The 19,783-nt window shown below is 46.4% G+C and overlaps 1 protein-coding gene across 2 annotated transcripts in view; it reads right to left on the reverse strand.

Annotated features, from left to right (window-relative positions):
- Positions 1-19,783, reverse strand: part of wdfy3 (WD repeat and FYVE domain containing 3) — a 76,661-nt gene that overhangs the window by 32,122 nt on the left and 24,756 nt on the right. For both annotated transcript variants that reach the window (XM_047341322.1, XM_047341323.1), the window contains exons 6-18: positions 19,511-19,703; positions 19,057-19,410; positions 17,023-17,502; positions 16,373-16,483; positions 13,776-13,969; positions 11,630-11,901; positions 11,142-11,339; positions 9,830-9,913; positions 8,684-8,867; positions 8,093-8,307; positions 6,404-6,516; positions 4,141-4,378; positions 797-897 (exon numbers count right to left, since the gene is read on the reverse strand). In XM_047341322.1, coding sequence (XP_047197278.1) covers positions 797-897; positions 4,141-4,378; positions 6,404-6,516; positions 8,093-8,307; positions 8,684-8,867; positions 9,830-9,913; positions 11,142-11,339; positions 11,630-11,901; positions 13,776-13,969; positions 16,373-16,483; positions 17,023-17,502; positions 19,057-19,410; positions 19,511-19,703 — 2,737 coding nt within the window. The remainder of the gene's footprint in view (positions 1-796; positions 898-4,140; positions 4,379-6,403; positions 6,517-8,092; positions 8,308-8,683; positions 8,868-9,829; positions 9,914-11,141; positions 11,340-11,629; positions 11,902-13,775; positions 13,970-16,372; positions 16,484-17,022; positions 17,503-19,056; positions 19,411-19,510; positions 19,704-19,783) is intronic.

Consider the following 19,783-nt stretch of genomic DNA (forward strand, 5'->3'; position numbering starts at 1 on the left):
GAGAGGAGTCTCGCTGTGCTTTATAAATACTAAATGAGGATTCAGACTAGAAGATCAACCATAACGTCATATATTCATTTTATCTCCGTCTTCAGGTCTAAAGATTCGATGAATCTGTGGCTGTTTTAATGAATCTTCTAACAAACAGGTTTGTTTTGTTTCTAACACAGTTTCACCAGCTGACAATAAAGCGACGGGAGGAGGACACTGCAGATATGAATCTGTGAAAAACACAGATCAGAGAAACTGCGTGGGGTGTAGGTGTCGCCCCCCCCCCTTCATACACAAATGATGAACACCAGAAGATAGATCTGAAGATCTTTGTGGATGAGATGGAGAAATCCTGAGCGGTTGAGAAAAAAAGTGCATAACCCAAAATGAAATGAAAAGGAAGAGTGAGAGAGGAGCTAACGCACAGAGGAGCAGAGGAATGCTGCACAAACACAAACTCTGAAGATGTAACACACGAACATAATGATGTGTGGTGTGTGTGTGTGTCTGCGGTTAAAAATATGTGAGTGATCAAAGAGGGAGGAAGTGTTTAATGTGTGTTTCACTGTGTTTAGAGGAACAGGTAGGATGATCACACAGCTGCAGCAAAATGAAACAAGAGTATGTTCTTCTAATTTCACTGCTTCAGTATCTAAAAAATGTTTTTATATCTTATAAAGGAAGTGAAACGCATCGTCCACCTTTAATTTACAGTCTGTGATTCACCAGCTGCTTCTGCAAGTCGTTATTAAGTCTCCAAGGTCCAAGGTGACCTGCAGCAGCATAACCTGAGACTCGTGTTTACCTGTGCCCATCCCGCTCAGCACCGCTCCATCGCTGACACCGGAGGCGTTGGTGTTGTTGGTGGGACCGTTGTGCGGCGCCAGACTGGGCAGAAACAGGCACCTGTGTGGGACCAACACAGAGACACAGATTAACGACCGTTATCTGGGGAAACAGTTGTAAACACGTCGTCAGCGCAGAGACCCAGAGCTTTGTCCCCGAGCTTCACTGCAGGTTCGCTGAACTCCTGCTGCAGCAGCGCGTCTCCATCCCTGAGACAAACTATTAGAATCTCATCAGAACTTACATGCTGGTAATTCAGGCGCTTTGAGACACAGAAGCTTTGTATTATAATATATGGAAATTTCAACTGCCGAATACTTGAGGATTAATTATGCATGAGGAGGAGGAGGAGGGAGGTGGGATGAAAACACACTTTCAGGCTGGTTTTTCAAGAGGGATTCAAACGCACTCGGTCACGTACAACTTCTCGAACTTTAGCTTAACTTCCTGCCGACGCATTTGACAATTAACGGCAAAAACCCAGGGCGGAGATATCGACAAGAAAAACGTTTTAAAATCTCCCATGAGCCACGTGTTTCACATTTAGGAGTGACGTCCGTATGCAGCGTCATCCTGTGTGTCCTCCACAACACCACAGAGAAATTGGCTCGTGCGTGGGCGTCGTGTTCTGCTGACTCACTGCCCCTCGGTGAAGCTGCTATTTTGGCTTCTCTAATCATCCCGAACCAGAACTGAAGGTGCTGGATTATTTCTGTGTTGATAGAGAGACACTGTGGTGAATACAACCAGGGAACCTGGAGGCCGAGCCGCACTAGGAGTCGGCCTTGATGACCACACACAGCCTGAGTCACAGCTACAAGGATTATAAAATAATAAATTCAGCCCTGCAATATTAATACTGCAGTCAATAGGAACCATTAGTAAAGTAATTGCTTGCTTATATTCCAGTCACTAAAAGATCTTTTTATGAGCCCTATGAATTATGCATTTAGTAAAAAACGCTGCTTAAACGAGCCCACGATGACCAGATTCTGTTTTGTTTGAACGTAGCTTCCTGTTTTTGATTTTCCACCTGGACAGGAGGGTGGGGCAAGTGAGCGACAGGACAGCGTCCCTGAAGCTGGCACGGATTCAATGACTTACTCAAGGACACTTCTCAAGGACAGACGCGCTGGTCCTCTGTTTAACAGTCAGCCCGTCTCCTTAATAAGGAAACCACCCCCCCGCTGCTGCTTCACAATAACTACATGTACGCTGTCTATTTCTTTTTTATACCTCATTAGTCACCACCATGATGAGATAAAACAGGATTTCACCAGCGTGCCATGCTAATTTTTATTTTTCCAGGCAGAGTGAGATTCTTCTTCTTCAAAAACAAAAAAAGGGTGGGGTGGGGGTCTTTTCCTCCTCCCCCCCCCTCCGCCTACACTATGTTCAGAGACCCTTGTGAAATGGTTGGCTGCGTGAGTGTGCATTTGTGTGTCTGCGTGTGTATAAGCGTGTTGTGCGTGATAGAAAGTGGGTATGTGTGTGTGTGTGTGTGCATGTGCGTGTGCGATTCCTAACAGCAGCAGGGGCATCAATTTTTCATGCGGACAGATGGGAGGGGAAGGAGGGGTGGTTTCTGTGTGTGTGTGTGTGTGTGTGTGTGTGTGTGTGTGTGTGTGTGTGTGTCTCCTCCACTGTTTACGCTGAGCAGAAAGTGGGCCAGTGCCTCGTTGCCTGGGCGCTGCGCCGCTTCGCCGTGTTTTTAGGAGAAACTCGATGTTCTATTCTGAAGCGGCGACAGCCATGTTTCAAATGGCTCCTTATTAGAACACCACTGATAAAATATAGGATACATTCACAAATATATTAGTATCAGCGTTAATGCCGATAAATATGTGTATTTATGATTATACTTTATGTAAAATTAGTTCTGTAATGGTGTTAGATGCAGGATTTTGCATAAAGACATAGTAAGATGTATGATGTTTCTTTCATCCAGCAGCAGAAGAGCAGCATATTTATCAGTTTTGTTTGGAGCCCTGACTTCTTCCTCTGTGTTGAAGGTCTGAGAGACTTAATACAAAATGAATAATTCATCTCTTCAACGGCACAATACAAACAAACATATTCCAAATCAAACTGATATCTACTAATTCCATGCTGGTCAGGTAATCACAGGAAACAACCTTTCGACTTTCTGCAGCTCGACTGACAGAAAACATCTCCAATGACCTTTTCCCCTTATGAATATTAATGAAACATAAAACATGTCACAGCCTAAAGTCTCTTTCAACAGTTCCGTGGAAGCGTAACATGTGTGCCTGACACACGTGTGTGGGAGACTTGCCAGGGTCACATCACACACAGACACACACACACACACACACACACACACCAGAATAATTTCCACTGACCCAAGCATTCACTTTGCTGCGAACATACAACACGGGGTGAATCCCGGCCTCCTGCTGTGACAGTTGAAGGTGCTGCCACGTGGTTAAAAAACAGCTCAACCTGTTTCGTTGCAGTTGCAAAAGATGTGAGTCACAGATTGAAAGAAGGGTTCACAGAAGAATGGATCATTTGTCGCTTCGCTCTTTCCCAAGTAAACGACACGCGAACGTCAACATGACTCATCTGACAACCAGCAGCTGTCTGCATGAATGAAGGTTCTCAGCTATCTGCGATGGACTAGCTCTTCTGTGGTAGTGGACCACACGGGCCGGCCTTCACACCTCACGCTGTTCATTGGCTGTCCTTCCTCGGACCACAGCTTACTGGGAACATCCCATTGGAGCTGCTGTGTGGCTCTGACCCAAGTTGTCAGGACTGTGGGTCTTGATAAAACCCCTGTACACAATCTGCCCGACACCAAACAGCAGCTAAAAAGAGAGATATATCTCCTCATGAACTGGTGGAGACCAAACCGGAGCTAAAACCACTGCATATTCAACTGGGTGGACAGAGTTTGTTGGAGGTGTAAACAGAACAGTGTTCATTAGGGTCTCAGGGGGACTGGAGCCGACATGAAGCTACATGAAGACAGATGATATGTTGGACTCATTTTACTTCTTGTGACCCAAAGAAAATAAACTAACCCTTAAAAAGTTATAAAAACATTACAAATCTGTCTAGTGTGACATTTTTGTATACTTAATGATCCTGGAGAGTTCCAGGAACAGACAGCATAAAGTCTAGAGAGGCTGCGGTTCTGTCTGGATGGAGGAATGATAATTTCATTTTGTAAACCACGTGTGACTTGCCCCCGTTTGCCCAAGTCAAAAACAACCACAGGCTATAAAATGTACAAACATCCACGAGTGTTTCAGGTTGGTAATGTTCATGCCGACTGACCCAAAGCCCTCCAGCGACGCATCGAACTCCACAAACGCAGGCGTGACGGCCGATCCGTGAAGCCGGATGTCATGGGGCGTTGTCATGGACACCAGGCACTTGACTCGGGTGAGCGGCACGGTGCTGCCCTCGGCGGAGCGCACCAGGCTGCGGCTGATGCGGTACTGTCCGTTATCCTCCGCCAGGGTGGCGAAGACGCTGTCGGGGCCGAAGCCCTCCATGGACATGGTCATACTGTCTGTGAAGTCAGAGGAGGTCAGGTTAGGTTTCAGGAGGTGAGCGCACAAACATGATGTTTTTAACTTCATAACCTTCAAGTTCATCTTTTCCTCGTCCTTTGCTGCTGTTTTCTTACTTTAGTATTTTGCAGTTTTATTTCCCCAGCGAAAAAAATTGCTTAAAAAGATACGTGGGAGCTTTTTAGACGTACATTTATGTGCAAAGATTCTCTATAATCATATGACTACACTGCTGATCACTGATTTAATCTATCTGATGTTTTTTAACCTGTTTAGCATTAATTACCTTCGCCAATGAAGTTATGTTTCCACCCCCCGTCCATTAGTCTGTTGTGTGGTTGGATGGGTCAAATGAAGTCGTTGTTTATTACCCCACAAGCGTTACAATGGTTTCAGGTTCAATATTTCACCTTCCACTGAGATCATGGATTCCTTTAAATGTGACGAGTCAGCACATGTGACAAAGTCTAATTAGGCCACAACAAGAAGTACAACCTCCATCAATGGCAGCTAATAAACCGCAGTGGATTACCTTCCCACAGACGGAGAGGGATAGCTCTGTGTGCTGTAACAGTGGCTGCTTGTGGGGAGCAGTAATTAGTGGGGACTTAATACCCATTCTCAGCTGGGAGGAGACACAATAAACGATTAAGACACGCCGAGGAGCCCGTAAAATTACAAACACGAGCAGCTGCTGATGGAAAACAAACCATTAGCATGAGATTCCTCGGTCTGTATTTATACAGAGCATTTACACATCAACTGGATTTTAATCAGAGGCCAAGGAGATTACTTTCCTACAAGCTGACACCTTTGCTGCTGCGATTGCAAATGAATGCACTGAGATACGCTTCCTCTCGTGCACCTCCTGCTCTTTGCAAATGTTGTATTCATCAGAGGATATTTAACAGTGATGCATGCTTGTTGGTTGGTTTAAGGAGACGTTTTATATCTATATTCAGGTTAATAATTTGAATTAGTGTTATAACTGTTGCTGCAGCTCCTCTATTCAGCCTCTGTCTGACACACTTGGTTTAGCGCCTGTCTCTTTAAGACCCTTCTTCCGATAAAGCCCGGTCTGCTCTGATTGGTTGGCTGGCTGTCAACCAGTTCCATCGTGGATTAGGAATTATCAGCTTTGCTCTCGCTAGCCGCTAGGTGCACATTACAGATGTTCCGACACCAGCATTTTAGTGTTATCGATATAAAACTGCATTTTCTTTTGTCAGAAATCACTTCAGTTTTCCAATATTTTGTTACTTTTTACTTTGCCGAACTTTTTCACTAACACAAAACCTTTACAACATATTGGAGGAAAGCAACATTGAAGAAACCCCTTTAAGCTCAGCTGCTGCACCGACTTTCTCATCTGAACCTTTTTGAAAACCTATAGAATTCCTCTTATTCTCCAGCACCGAGCTGCTGCCGGCAGCTTCCACCGGCTATTAAATGTTTTACAGGAAGCTCATCGTCTGCAATCACAGCCTATTCACTGGAGGCTTCGTCCCAATGAGCAATGAGAGCGTGAGCCAAAAAAAAAAGAAGCAATTTCTGGAAGATTGACGATCTTTTTATCAAAAGCTTTTTACTACGGAGGGAAACTTTCTCCCCGGAGGACGCCGGTCTCCCGTTGGCCGATGGGAATGGCTCCCGAATGACATCATAATCACGCCCGCGGACGACGCTAGCTCTTCAATTTCCAGCTGTTAAAAATAATCTTTCACTCACTGCATTGCATTTTTTTAAATCTAGAAAATTATTATACAGTTAGTTTTAATGTGGACAATTTTATCTTCAAGAATTGACCTGGTTTATATAATTATAACTAAGAAACAGGTTATTTTTATGTCCCTTGCTGTTATGGTAGAAAAACCAAGTGGCCCTTTCAGTGCTGCTCGACAATCCTGTGTTATTAACAGGTCTGATGATGAAAACCAGGAGCACACAGGGGCCTTTACTCTGAAACCCATGGCACATTAACTATCATGTGATCAATACTCGGGTGAGAGCTGCTGGTTTCTTACTTCTCATCTCTGCGTCGTAGCTGAGCGAGCTGGGCTTGTGCACCCGGTACTGCTTCAGCAGCTTCTTGTCCCAGGCGCCGCAGTTCAGAGGGTTTCCAAGACGTAAGAACTCCCTGGAGAGGAAAGAGACCAGGATGTCATGAATACAAATATACTTAAGAATAGATTAAATGTTTAAGGAATATAACGTTTCTGCTTCTGCTTTATATTGTTGAGCTCGGGCAGGTGCTCGCGCTACTGCCACAGACTCGATTAATCAGTGAGAAACCTTGAAGAGGTACAGTAAACCCGGCAGTAAATTTAGAGCATTAATGCATTTTATCTATAGAAACCTTTCATGATAATCAAAGACATTGCAAAGGTAAAAAAAAAAAATCAATATTAGAAATAAGATATTTATCAACACGATGCGTCTGTTTAACGACAGTTTTCATAAACTACTGCTCAGTAAAAGCTTCCAGTGCTTCCAGGTTTATTCACCGTATTCCCACCGGAGCCACCGATCATAAACATGTCCTATATGTTCCCATGGAACCGTAAAGCACTCGAGATAAAAGCATCCATCAAACTGTGTGTTCCCTCAGGTTGCAGGTTGACTTCTGCACCTCAGCAGCTCTGGTTAACAGCGTGTTTTAGTCTGTTTCAGAGTCGGTGATGAGGTTGACTGGCATGTTAAGCGACATGGATAAGAAGAGTCCCAGTGGTGGTTTCGCATCACTTGTCAGAACGCCGAGTGAGCGACACGAGAACAACACCAAAGGCTCTGAGAGGCTCTGGAGCTTCGCTGCCGGCTGACGCTGGCAGAGCAGAAACAAACCGAGAGAAGAAAGAAAAGAGAATTATGATGGGAAGGTGACGGCTGACAGGGAAGAGAGAGAGGAGAGGAGGAGAGGAGAGCAGGAGAGGAGAGGAGGAGAGGAGGATGGAGAGCAGATTGACGGCTCCGGATACGATTACCTCCGGCACAATTACGAGGGGGGAGAATATCAGTCGAGGAGGCTTGGATTTACATATGAAAAGAACCAACAATGTGCATGTCAAATAAGTTCCCCCTCCTCGTTCCTCAACCCTAAACTCCCATCGCACTTAACTAGTCAAGCGGGAAATGAGAATATCTCCCGGTTTGTCTGTACGTATACACAGTCATCCTTCACACGCTGAAAACCCATCACTGAGGATTACCCCCCCCCACGTCACTTTCAATCACTGGAGGGAAAGCGCCACGATCCTGGGTCGCGCCACTAGAGGAGGTTGAACATTTATTCTGCTCAGGGCGTCTCATACAAACTGTATTTACAAGAAGCTAAGTGAGAGCAAGTGTTTACATAAAGCTGTAATTAAATCTACCTGTTATATAGACCAGTGGCAAAATAAACACAAAGCTACCACCACAACCTGTTGTATTAAAATAACTGTGAATTATTAATCAGATCAATTCAGGCATTAAAAAAAAAAGTAGTTAACAACACAAATACAGCCTGTAAACACCAACGCATAACCGTTCACGAAAGCAAACATCATATTTGTCTCACTTTCAACTCTTCAGAGTCAGAACCTGCTTTGGGAAGTTAAGTCCTAAACTTTGTGGAACATCTTGGTGACTCATGGCTCGTTAAGACGGACTGGACTTGGGCTATGAAGTAGCCGCCTACATAATATCACCCGAACACCAGAAGTCCGGTCCAGTACCTGAGAGCCATCGGCTGCAGGGCCTGCGAGGCCAGCCTCTCGAACATCCTCTGCAGCGGCGGGTGCAGTGGGTGGTCTTCGTCGCCCAGGGCCTGACTGCAGCGCTGCAGCAGCCGCTGGTGGAGGCAGGCTTCACACAGCACCTGCTGGTTCCTCTCACTGTTCACCAGGAGCTGGAGGATGTTGGCCACGGCCAGCTGCAGGTCCAGAGCATGCTGGAGGAGAGACGGCCGGAGGAGGGAGGGAAGGAATTAAACATCAACATGTAAAGTCAGAAATTATTCCACTGTCGGGGATTCTTGTGGACTGCTCATGTCAGGGAGGTTAAAAGAAAGAGAGAGAGAGACTAGAACCCATCACCTGAAATTCTTTACATTAACCTTTAATATACCTACAGCCTTTCTGAGGTTTCTGGTACAACTACTGTATTTCCTTGTATAAAAGTAGTCCTTGGGCAATGCACTAATTTCTTTGGTTTTCGACTTTAACATGTAAAAACCCACAGACACAAAAAGGGACTTTCCTGCCCTGCACATGACCCGTCCCCCCCCCCGCTCTGACAGGAAGTGCACTTCCTTCTTGTGTCCTCACCTCTGGTTGGCTGTCGGAGGAGACGGAGGGCAGCAGGTCCAGTATGGCCAGCACCGCCCCCGGGTGGATGACCACCATGTCAGACGAGGAGGAAGCGGGGTGGGAGGGGTTAGTGAGGTGGAGTTTCAGGTCTGTGAGGGCTTTGACCGGGGCGGGGGGGCCTGACGTACCGTAGTAACCTTGTCTGAGGAAACAGAGGAAACATACCAGGTCAAAAGTTTGTTTAGTCCAACTCAGTCAAACCACAGACGCATATGGAAGAGATGAGGTAACAGGGGAAATACGATCTGGAAACATTTGCGCTTTTGGCTGAAGTTTAAAACTTCAGATTTGCATAGATAATTATACGAGAATAACTTCGGTATTTAAGTCTGTGTCATGTTGGAGATAAAATGACAAATGTGGAGCTTCTCTAAATGCCATCAATGTAGAGAAGGTGATTTAAGACAAATCTAGAGATGTCCATCATGTTTTCTGGAGCTGTATATTTATTAAGACAAGAAAATGAAGTCATGTCAGCTGTAACCTGTATAGTTGCACATAAGTTTGTTTAGTCTCTTTGAAACTGGAGTCTACAAAATATGTAAATATGGCTCATAAAAAGGAAGCGGGTGTTAAATATTTATCATCACAGCCGAAAGTGTCTCCAGGACCTTTCATAGCTCAGTGGAAATATTCTTATAATGAGAATGGCGATAATATTCCCTCACTGAGGCAGTGCAAGAACTGCGTTAAACACTTTGACACCAACTTTATTTCCACACGAGTCAGCGGTCTCCACACTTCAGAGATCAAGGTGTCGGTCGGCTGCTGTTTCGTCTGAAGCGCGGAGCCGACTCGTGTGAAAACAGCGCAGAGCAGGAGATCTGCTCGGGCCTGCAGTCAGGCAATTACACCAAAGAGGCGCGTTGCTGCGATGCAAATTACAGAGTGGCAAATTCCCCCAGGAGAGCTGCCACGGTGGAAAAGGCTGGAGTCAGCACGAAGCACTGGAAGGGCTGCTCATGTTCACAGTAACTGGCAGATGCGGTAATTGTTTGAAAAGGGCTCGGGGTCATTTTGCCACTAGTGGGCGTGTCGACGGAAGGTGAGGGAAATGGAGGGGAAGGGATGAGGGGGACAAAAGTGGCAGAGCGCTGTAGCTACCTCTTCCTGGCGAGTGCTGGCGTGCCCCACGGTGAGGGCAGCGAGGTCTCGTGAGTCAGGCAGGGAGGCACCTGCTCCGCACGACTGCATGGCACACGCACACGCACACGCACACACACACACACAGAAAGACAAGCATGCACACCCAGATGTGTGAGGACATACGTACAAACACACACACACACACACGCACGCAGCCGTGCAGATGGACCAGACCGAGGAGGAACAGCCAGACAGTGCCAGAGGTTAGAGGAAGAAAAAAGAGAGAAGGGAGAAGAGAAGCTGTTAGTGTAGAGCTGACAGAGGATCAGGATCAGAGGTACAGCTGGAGCACATGCCCCCCCCCCCCAGAACAGCACATGTGTCTGTGTAGAGCAGTGATGACGACAGAGCTCTGCAATTTTGGTTGTGACATCCCGTGTGTGATGAAAACACACACAGGAGAAGGAACATTGACAGAAAAACTGTCTAAACACAACTTGAGATGAATCCCTTAATTCTTTGAACTACGTATTTCATTACATCAGCTCTCGCTGTACCTGGCTTTGCATGTTTTAGTATCATATTATAAAAGAAGTGAAACACAACGTGAACACATGCAGATCTGGAGAACAGATTTCTCCCTTGTCTCAGCATTTCTGCTTAAGTCGAAACAGTTTTTTTTAGGTCACTTGAAAAATAATAACTCCCCTTCGGCTCAATAAATTGGATCCCGAACTTTGAATAAAAAAAAAGAGGAAATGTTTACAGAGGGTTGTTTTATGATTCAAACTAGGTCGGGAGGAACTTGCCGGCCTCTCACAAGAAAAAGAAAAGTTTAGGGTTTTGTTCAACACATGTGAGAGGATTCTTGAAATGTTCTGGATGAACATGTGGCTCCGACCTGCTTCCCTTCTACATGAAGACCCCACTGAACCCCAGGCACATGTTCTTTAAGTGACCACTAACACTGAACTGTTAACTTAGCTTAACTGCCTACGATAAATAAATATCTTGTCGATAATGATGCTTCTTCCTTATTCATTCATGAGCTGAACGGCCTGAATACATGCAAAGAGACGGCCGCCTCCATTCGACCCTTCAGGCCTGATTTATGGTGCGGTATGCACACGGCTGACAGCCGAGCACATTAATGTATATGAGCCGGCTGGAGACGTAAAGTTACTGAGAGAGACGGCAGCTATTGGATATGCATAAACAATTTTCCATAAGAATGACTCTGTAAAACGTACAGTCTCTAAGAAAACCTTGATTACTCGTGTGTAAAGCTTTTACGTCCTTGTCAATAAGCCCAGTTTCTGTACCCACTGACCTGTCGAAGGAGTCGGTGGCCATCTTGTACAGGTAGATGAAGAGCTTGCTGCAGTGTTTGAGCGTGGGACAGACGCTGTCCCCCGCGCAGCCTCCGGGGGCAGCCTCGTCCTCCAGCAGCCTCTGGAAGGGCTGAGCGTTCGAGGGGAACACGGTCGTGGCACCGAGCTTCTTCGTGTCGGAGAAACAGCCGAGCAGCCTGGTGAGAGGCAGACACGGTCGTGAACATCAGGACGCTTTGGTTTTCAAGAGGATGATTTGAATACATAACAACACTAACGGAAAACACTTGCAGCCAACTCTCCAACGAGAACATGAAGGAGAAAGCAGAGGCTTCCATAGGAAAAGCAAATGTGCAGATTCACACGTGGCCGAGCAGATTTGCAGAGGATTAACAAGACAGATGTTCTCTGATCTCCTCGTGCGGTTCCTACAAATCAGAACAAGGAAGCGCAGGTGTCACAGGAAGCGTGCGAGGGGGGGCCTCACCTCACGGCGTCGGCCAGCTTCTCGAACTGGATCTCTGTGCGGAAGAAGTGCGAGTTGGCGGGCTCGTAGCGCATGGCGGCGGTGAGCGTGCAGAAGACCGTGTGCAGGAGCTCGAACACCTGGTTCTGGTTGACGCGCTCCCAGCCGTGTCGCGGCTGCTGGCACAGGCAGCGCTCCATGGCCACCAGCAGTGAGGTGACGTAGACGAAGCCGCCCACCTTGCGGAACACCGTCCGGGTGCGGTGACTCTCACGCAACACCGCCAGCAAAGCCTTGAAGAGGAGAAACCAGGAGGTTAAGTTTCCTCAAGTTTTACATGAAGAAATAATGAGGTGTTTGAAAAGTAAAAAGAAATCAAGTGTTTTGGTATTATTTTCCCCCAAAGCACATGATTTTTTAATGTTTATAATAAATGTCTGTCTTCTCCACAGTTTTTAAATAATTTCCTCTAGAGTTTTGTTAGTTTTCACGTGGTTTGGTTTTCGTCACCTCATTCAGTCAAGTCTCTGTTCATCAGCTCTCTCGCTCTTCTGAAGTGCAGACATGTCTACGAGCCCCTCGGGGGTTTCTCTCCGGCTTGCTGCTTTTCTTTTTCCCGCTTCTACATTTCTCTAACTTTCATGGTTCACAATTTGCAAAGAACCTGAACTGAAATATCAAACCTACATATGAGTGTGGGGACGTAAAAACAACATGAGGTGACTGCGACTCACTGACAGAGTCTTTAATCAGCAGCTGAGGAGCGGAGACGGAGACAGATGCTGTTTGAATGATACGTGTGAAGTGAAGGTTGAGTTCAACTGGAGGATTTCTCTGTTTTTTAGTTTTTTCAAATCAATATCTTCCTCTTTATTTAGTGAAACCGTCAATTATGAACTTCAAAATTAAAATTACAACATCATGGCTACATCCATCGCACCGTATTAAATGCACTGTATGTATAATAGAGTTTATAAAATAGGAATTTAATTGATTTAGGCCACTTTTACGTTGGGAGTCGTGACTTCACTGATCATTACGACATCATATCAGCAAACTGTGTAACTGGAGTTAAGCTTCCGTCAGTGGAGAGTGAGTGAGGAGAGGAGCAAGAGAGAAGAGAAGTTAAAACAGTGAGTCATTACGACGCCGAGGCGCCGGTTTCCTGCTGCAGGACAACAGAGTCAGCGTTTTTACTTTTATACCCATCGCAGGATGTTTGAAAAAAAAAAACTCCTCTCGCTGTCCACCCGGCTGGGAGATTACCACCCGGCTGTGTGAGGATGTGCTGGTAGGTGTTAACTTTACCAGCCTCGAGGATTAGATGCAACGTATCGGGATTAGTCCGGGTTAAATGTGCACTTTCACAAGGCTAATCGGCTTAATTTTAAGATCTATCTGTGTGTTACTGTCGGGTACATAACCCCCGATGAAGAGCGAGGAAAAATCTATTTTACCCTTTAACTGGATTTGATACAAGTTCTTTGCAGTGTTAAGGATTTTTTTTCGCGGTGATAATTAAAATCTCTGATTAGGGAAACAGGAGCAAAATGCTGACGGGCTAATCCAGCTGAAGGCTTCAGAAGGCGTGAGAATCGCTTCATGTGAAGGAGTCTGAGATTCCAAAATGCAATTATGTTTTAGAAAATCAGCCGACATCCTCTCATCGTGTGTGTGTGTGTGTGTGTGTGTGTGTGTGTGTGTGTGTGTGTGTGTGTGTGTGTGTGTGTGTGTGTGTGTGTGTGTGTGTGTGCGTGTGCACCTAACTCTCTGTGCCCCTGGTTTAAGGCTATTACTGTATGCAGGGCTTTAAGTGTATATTGATTTTAAAATCACAGAAGTTTTCCTGTGCTGACATCCAGATTCCAGCTTCCACAGGTTTTATCTTCTATTTAAGATGAATGATTTCTCTGTGACCTCAGAGTCCCGCCAAGAAGAACAAACTTCTTCAGCCCACATCTTCCTAAACTCTGATCTGAGACACATGGAACTTCAGCTCTGTTGGTTTCTTTCTTTCATACAGATCTGTGACAGTGCCGCCTGATGGTTTCACCCGGAATGACCCAGTTCAGATTTGGTTTCAGGGTTAACCATTAGGGTTTCGGTTGGGACTGTCCACGACTAGTGTCACAGGTATATAAAAGGTGAACACGTGCAGTGTGGTTACCCTCAGTATGTCTGTCTTCAGCTGCAGTTCACTGGACGGTGCGGAGTGCATGAGGCCCAGCAGCGTTCCCATGTCGTCATCGCCGCTGGGCGACAGCACGAGCTGCTGGATGATGAGCAGGGCGTGTTCCCGGCACTGACGGTACTTCACGATGTTGTGAACGCAGCGGGCTCCACCGAACTCCCTGAAAAGGGCTTGAGGGCAGAAGAGAGACAGGAGGGATGAAGACAGGCGGACATTTCCACCTTTACACATCTTCATGTGTTTGACTGAACACATGGACACCAGATGTGATTATAATTAATATGTTGACAGAGACAGAGCGCTGTCAGATTGGCCTTAAAGGGAATACACTTCAATCATGTTGACTTCAGTACGGTAAATACATCCCCTCCTCGTGTATTTACAAATCACAAAACCCATTAAAAACACTGGACTACGTACAAGACAAAAGATGGGACATGTTCTCAGGAGACGTGCTAAGAAATGATCAGTAGATAAACTTGTAAAGACGGAGAATTGCCCCCATTTCTATTAATATTTTTATTCATTAATGTTTTTATGCTGCATATCTTGAATGAATAAACACTTAAAAGGTAATAAATCCTCATATTTAAGAAGCTGAAACCCGTTTGTCACAATCTTGATGAATGACTTGAACAATTAACTGATAATCAGAAGTGTTGACGATTACTTTTCACAGTTTCACCTCAACATTTGTCAATTTATCATCAAACCAACCATATGTTGCAGGAGTCACCTGAGAAGATTCTCTGGATGTTTTTATACGTTTTTTTTTTGCTGTGTCTCTGGTTCTCTATTTCTATAACTGTATAAGTGTTGGGAAAGTTGACGACAGCCACTGTCCTTCATTGAGGTACAAACTTTCCAGAGACACCTTTCATACCCACAGACAGTTTCAGTATCTCATCCTCAGAAGACAGATTTGCAGTTTAGATTAAATATTGCCTGCTGCACTGAATGTTCAGACTGATAAAGCTTTTACTCTCGCTGTGAAACCCAGGAGGTTATTTTTCCCGAGTCACATCTTGTTCTTGCGCTGTATGTCAAAAAAAAAAAATCGTTATCTCTAATTTCATTCTGCTTCGTTTAGACCTTCACAAGGTTTATTTTACTCTGTGTGAAGGTCTGAGGTTTGATTCTTATGCTGCATCATCTGTAATAAATGTGACGATTGTAAAAAACATTAATTTAAAGCTTATCTGAGGAAGCTGACGTTCAGAAACACAACCCGTATTACAGACGGCTCTCTGTGGCTCCGACTCCACACATTTGTCGCTGCGTTCTTGTAATTTTGGTGACGCACTGAATTTTCTTTCTTCGGGGGGGGGGGGAAGACTCATTTCAAGTCCCTCCAGATAAGACTGCCAGCGGAGAGCCTGGGGCGCAAAATGTAAATGTAATCAACGTGTCAGAGTGGAGTGACACACACACACACACACACACACACACACACACACACACACACACACACACACACACACACACACACACACACACACACACACACACACACACACACACACACACACACACACACACACACACACACACACACACACACACACCAGTGCAGTCTGACAAAGGTCACCGGTCATCATCAAGGTCGAAGACAGCTCCGAGCCGTCAGTGTGCAGGTGGTTGGTTATCTTCCTGACTCATCACGTGTCTGACCCCCCACACACACACACACACACACACACACACACACACGCACGAACACCTACTCTTAACCATTACAGCGAAATGCCCCCAAACCAAACTCTTAAAACCAAATTGAATGCTGAAGCTTAAAATCAAATCCTCACAGCTCTTGTGAGAAATAACAAAAGAACTGCGTAACGCCTACAACTCACAAAGACACAACAAAACAAGCTTAGGAGACACAATGTGATCTTATGTCATAACTTTCATCTTTAGCTTTGTAGCTTAGCACTGTCTTAACAAAGCATCACAACACACACACAGCGGGTGCAGTGTTTAGCAGCTATTCAACCATTAAGGACCTCACATCTTTGTGTGTCTGTACGGGTGAGACATCATCTCCTGCTGCACACAAAGCGCCAACACTGCAGAGCACCTGAGCAGTAAGTATTTAAACTGACACAACACAAGCGGCGTGTTGTTGTTAAATGCTGCGCAGGATGTCAAGCAACATCTGGCTCAGTGAAGGACACACACACACACACAACACCAGCTCCTCTAGAACTACTGGTGACACACACGCTGTACTTATTTCATTATTTGTCAAGTCAAGTTTGACTTTCAAAGCTGATGACGCAAAGAAAAAAGAATCACTCCGTGGTGATTTAATTCAACCCCAAAAAAAAAAGGCTAAATGCTAATTTGTGTTAGTGTTAAAGTGTCCTTGAGCAAAACACCGACCTCTGACCTCTCTGTGGAGGAAGGAGAATCTTCCTCAGGGATCAATTAAGTATCTTATTTAATTTCCTTAGACCTCCTGCCCATCACATCACCCTGACCCACCCTCTGTGTGTGTGTGTGTGTGTGTGTGTGTGTGTGTGTGTGTGTGTGTGTGTGTGTGTGTGTGTGTGTTTGTGTGTGTGTGTGTTTACCTGCATTCGTGCTGGTGGTGTTGGAGCCCTGCAGCAGCACACCCAGCGTCTCCATCACCAGCCAGGCCAGCTGCTTCTGCTCCTCCGCCACTGTGTTGTTTTTACAGTCGGCTGCAGACGGGGGGGGGGGAAACAAAGGGAGGGAGGACAGGTCGACTTCAGACGACAGCATCAAGACTCCATCAGAGACACACACACACTGATTGTAAGTGCATATAAGGGAATGCCCTGAGAATCTGGAAAAATCTTAACGCAGTAAAACTGAATTTAATTTTCTAGCAACTGCATCTAATGGGTTTGTAATATGGTTGAGATTCAGATCAGCTCAGTGCATTTCAGGTCAGACCTGTGGTTCTTCAACACGGTCCTGCTCTTTGTCACGGTCGTTACTGGCGTGTGCTTTTATCAAATCTACAGCTGCTTTCAGGCCTGCACTGAAGTCTGCACATGTTCCTGATATTATCCAGGGGGAGTCGTGAACGTCGCCTGAATGTTCCCCACATGTTCCTGTTGCTGTGAACGAGTCTGACCCGGACAATCTGCTGCTGCTTCCTTATAAGTGGAAGATAAAATCCTGACTCAATTTTCTAGATTGAGAACATCACGATCTAACAAACTACCACCTGCGAAACGAAAGCCAAGCTCCTCACCTTGGTCGTTGTTGTGTGGTTGCTGCTGCGTGGCCGGGTCTTTGAGCAAGGCAGCGTACTTGTGCAGCAGGTTGACCAGCACCTCCAGCAGGCCGACCTCCCGCAGCACGTCGCTGAACACCGGGTCGTGCCTGGCCAGCTTCAGCAGCGTCCGCACGGCCGTGATGCTGCAGGCGTGCGACGTGCTGGATTTGAGCAGCACGCTCACGCTGAACAGCTCCTTGCACGGCACATAGTTGAGGCTGAAGACGACAAACTCCAGCAGCTCAAAGTACTTGGCCTGGGCGTCGGGGAGCTTGGCCACGCGCTCTGCAAACTGCGACAGGGTGTGCTGCGACTCCAGGATGAAGTAGTTTGCCGGCTCTGCTGCGTAGATGTTTCCGATGGCGTCCAGCAGCATGCCGGCCAGACGGCTGGTTTTGGTTCGCAGGAAGGCGTTCTGGAGCACCGCGAAGGCCTGGATGTTACGTACTGTGTGGCCTGGAACAAAAGAATACCGAGGATTACACAACTGGTTTAGGTGTTGGTACGGCCCTAATTCAGGATGGAAAGATGGATGTTTTCCACAAGCTACACTCGTCATCTTACCTCCATTTTGGGGTTGAGTAGCTCAGATAAATCCACAAACTGCGACTCACACATGTAGTAACACATTCAAGAAAAGCGACGGTGAAATGTGTCATCACACACACACGAGAAAAACACCCACAACCGCTGAGTGAATGTGGCGGCCTAATTAGCCGAATAAGCGGACCCCTCACACCATGATGGCTTCTGGTAATGACTTTGCACGCAGCTGGAGTTGTCATTAGGGGTGTCCGTGTGTGTGTGTGTGTGTGTGTGTGTGTGTGTGTTAAAACATGCAGCAGAGCTAAATTGTGTCGGATTGTCGTCGTGTGCGAGGTTATAAATCTGACAGTTTCTGTGTTTTTCGTCTTGGCAGGGAGACAAAAAAAAAGTTAGAACCCAACACAGCGACTACAAGTGTTCAAATCTGAAATATTTCCCTAAAACCAAAGATTTGAGATTAGATTTTAGGCTTTTCATAAAAAATACCGTCACATCTTTTGTGGGCAGTGCTCTGTGTCTCTTTGTGAGTTAGGCTGCAAGAGGAGACGTTCTCAGGCAGTTAGAAGTCAACGTGCCAATTCTCCAAACCACTAAAGCATCTCTGGAAAGAGCCCATTTGTATGCAGGAGGCTTCAGGCATCCGTCTCCAGCAGTGTGACAGGCGGCCGAGTTGCCATGGTGTCAGTCAACAGGTTAAGCTCGCTGGGATCGGCCAAGCATCAAAGTCATTTCGGGGATTAAGATCGGATGGGGAGACGCGGCGGCTGGGGAATACACCAAGACTTTTCTCACATGTAATTCCTCTCTTGTCTCGGGGATTCGGGGCAAACTGAGTTGGTGGTAGTGTGAAGGTTTAGGAAAAGGGCCTGAGATCCGAAAATCACTGGGATGTCATTCTGGATAGAGGCGGGAGAGAGCGTCTTCATCCCTGTGACGTATACGTCAGCGTGGCCCCTAAAGAGACTTGAGGGTTGTATTTTCACCCGTTTGTTTGTTTGTCAGCAGATTTACGCAAAAAATACTTTTTTAACACAACATGTTGTGGAAGGACGAAACACGGGTCAAGAGAGAATCCAATTAATTTGAATCTGGATGAGCGGGCGCATCGAGGAACCTTTGGTAGCGGTGTGAGATAGAGCGACACTAATTCAAACAGTGGAGGGAAAAACCAGCCAACTAGCTAACTGGCTAACTAGCTAACTTGCTAACTGGCTAACGTGTGTTTTCCCTTCATCGTACGTTGTTTTCCCCGGTCGTTACAGCAGAGACGGACAAAGCCACGGGTAAAGTGCATATGACTAAAGCAACCAAAATGAAACATCCCTTGAACAAACGTTTTCTCAGGGTTTGAACATCTTTCACAAGTAGTCAAAATAAATAACTTGGATCTAGTCTAAACAAGACGTTACAGCCATATCAGCTCTGACAGTGACTCAGTAGCTTCTGTTAACACCATGAACTCACCTTTCCCAGAAGACACTGGGAGGACGAAGCCAGGCAGCAGGAAGGGGGCGCCGGTCGTCAGACCCGCAGGTTTCAGCTCCGTCACTCCGTAGGTGGCCAGACAGGTGACCAGGTTCACCAGGTCCTTCAGTGCATCTTTCGACTCGTCTTCCTTGGCCTGTTCCAGTCGGAGCGTGAGGTCGGAGAGGAAGGCGTAACCCTGGCACATTCGGAAATCGTCCAGCAGCGTCTGTGACACGTCGCTGGAGTCTTTAAGGAAGCAGGAGAGGCCGGCAAACATCTCCACGATCTCCAGCGGGGAGAGGTCGTCGGACTGCTGCATGTTCTGAACGCACGTGGCGAGGCATTCCTTCTCTGTGGACGCAGCAGGTGAGGAGAGCAACGGTCAGAGGAACCCAAAAAATGACATGTATACATATTTATATCCTATCATATACTGTATGTTTGTATTTACCGTGTATGTATTTGACCACGTTGACGCTGAGGCCGTGTCTGGAGATGGTGGTGAGCACCTCCCCAGCGCTCCTCCGCCAGGGCAGGTTGTGGGGGGGGCACCAGGAGGTGATGGCACTGAAGAGGAGCTGGAGGTCGTCCTTCTGGGCCAGCTCCTCTGCCGGAGACACGAAGGTGCAGAGCTTCACCAGGATCTGCAAAGAGTGGAAAGAACAGGGAACTGACTCGTACTGCTGGGGAAGAAAGACATGCGCGAGTGTTTTTCACCTTTCGG

This window comes from Hippoglossus stenolepis, chromosome 9, assembly GCF_022539355.2.
Source record: "Hippoglossus stenolepis isolate QCI-W04-F060 chromosome 9, HSTE1.2, whole genome shotgun sequence".
In the NCBI taxonomy this organism is placed as follows: Eukaryota; Metazoa; Chordata; class Actinopteri; order Pleuronectiformes; family Pleuronectidae; genus Hippoglossus; species Hippoglossus stenolepis.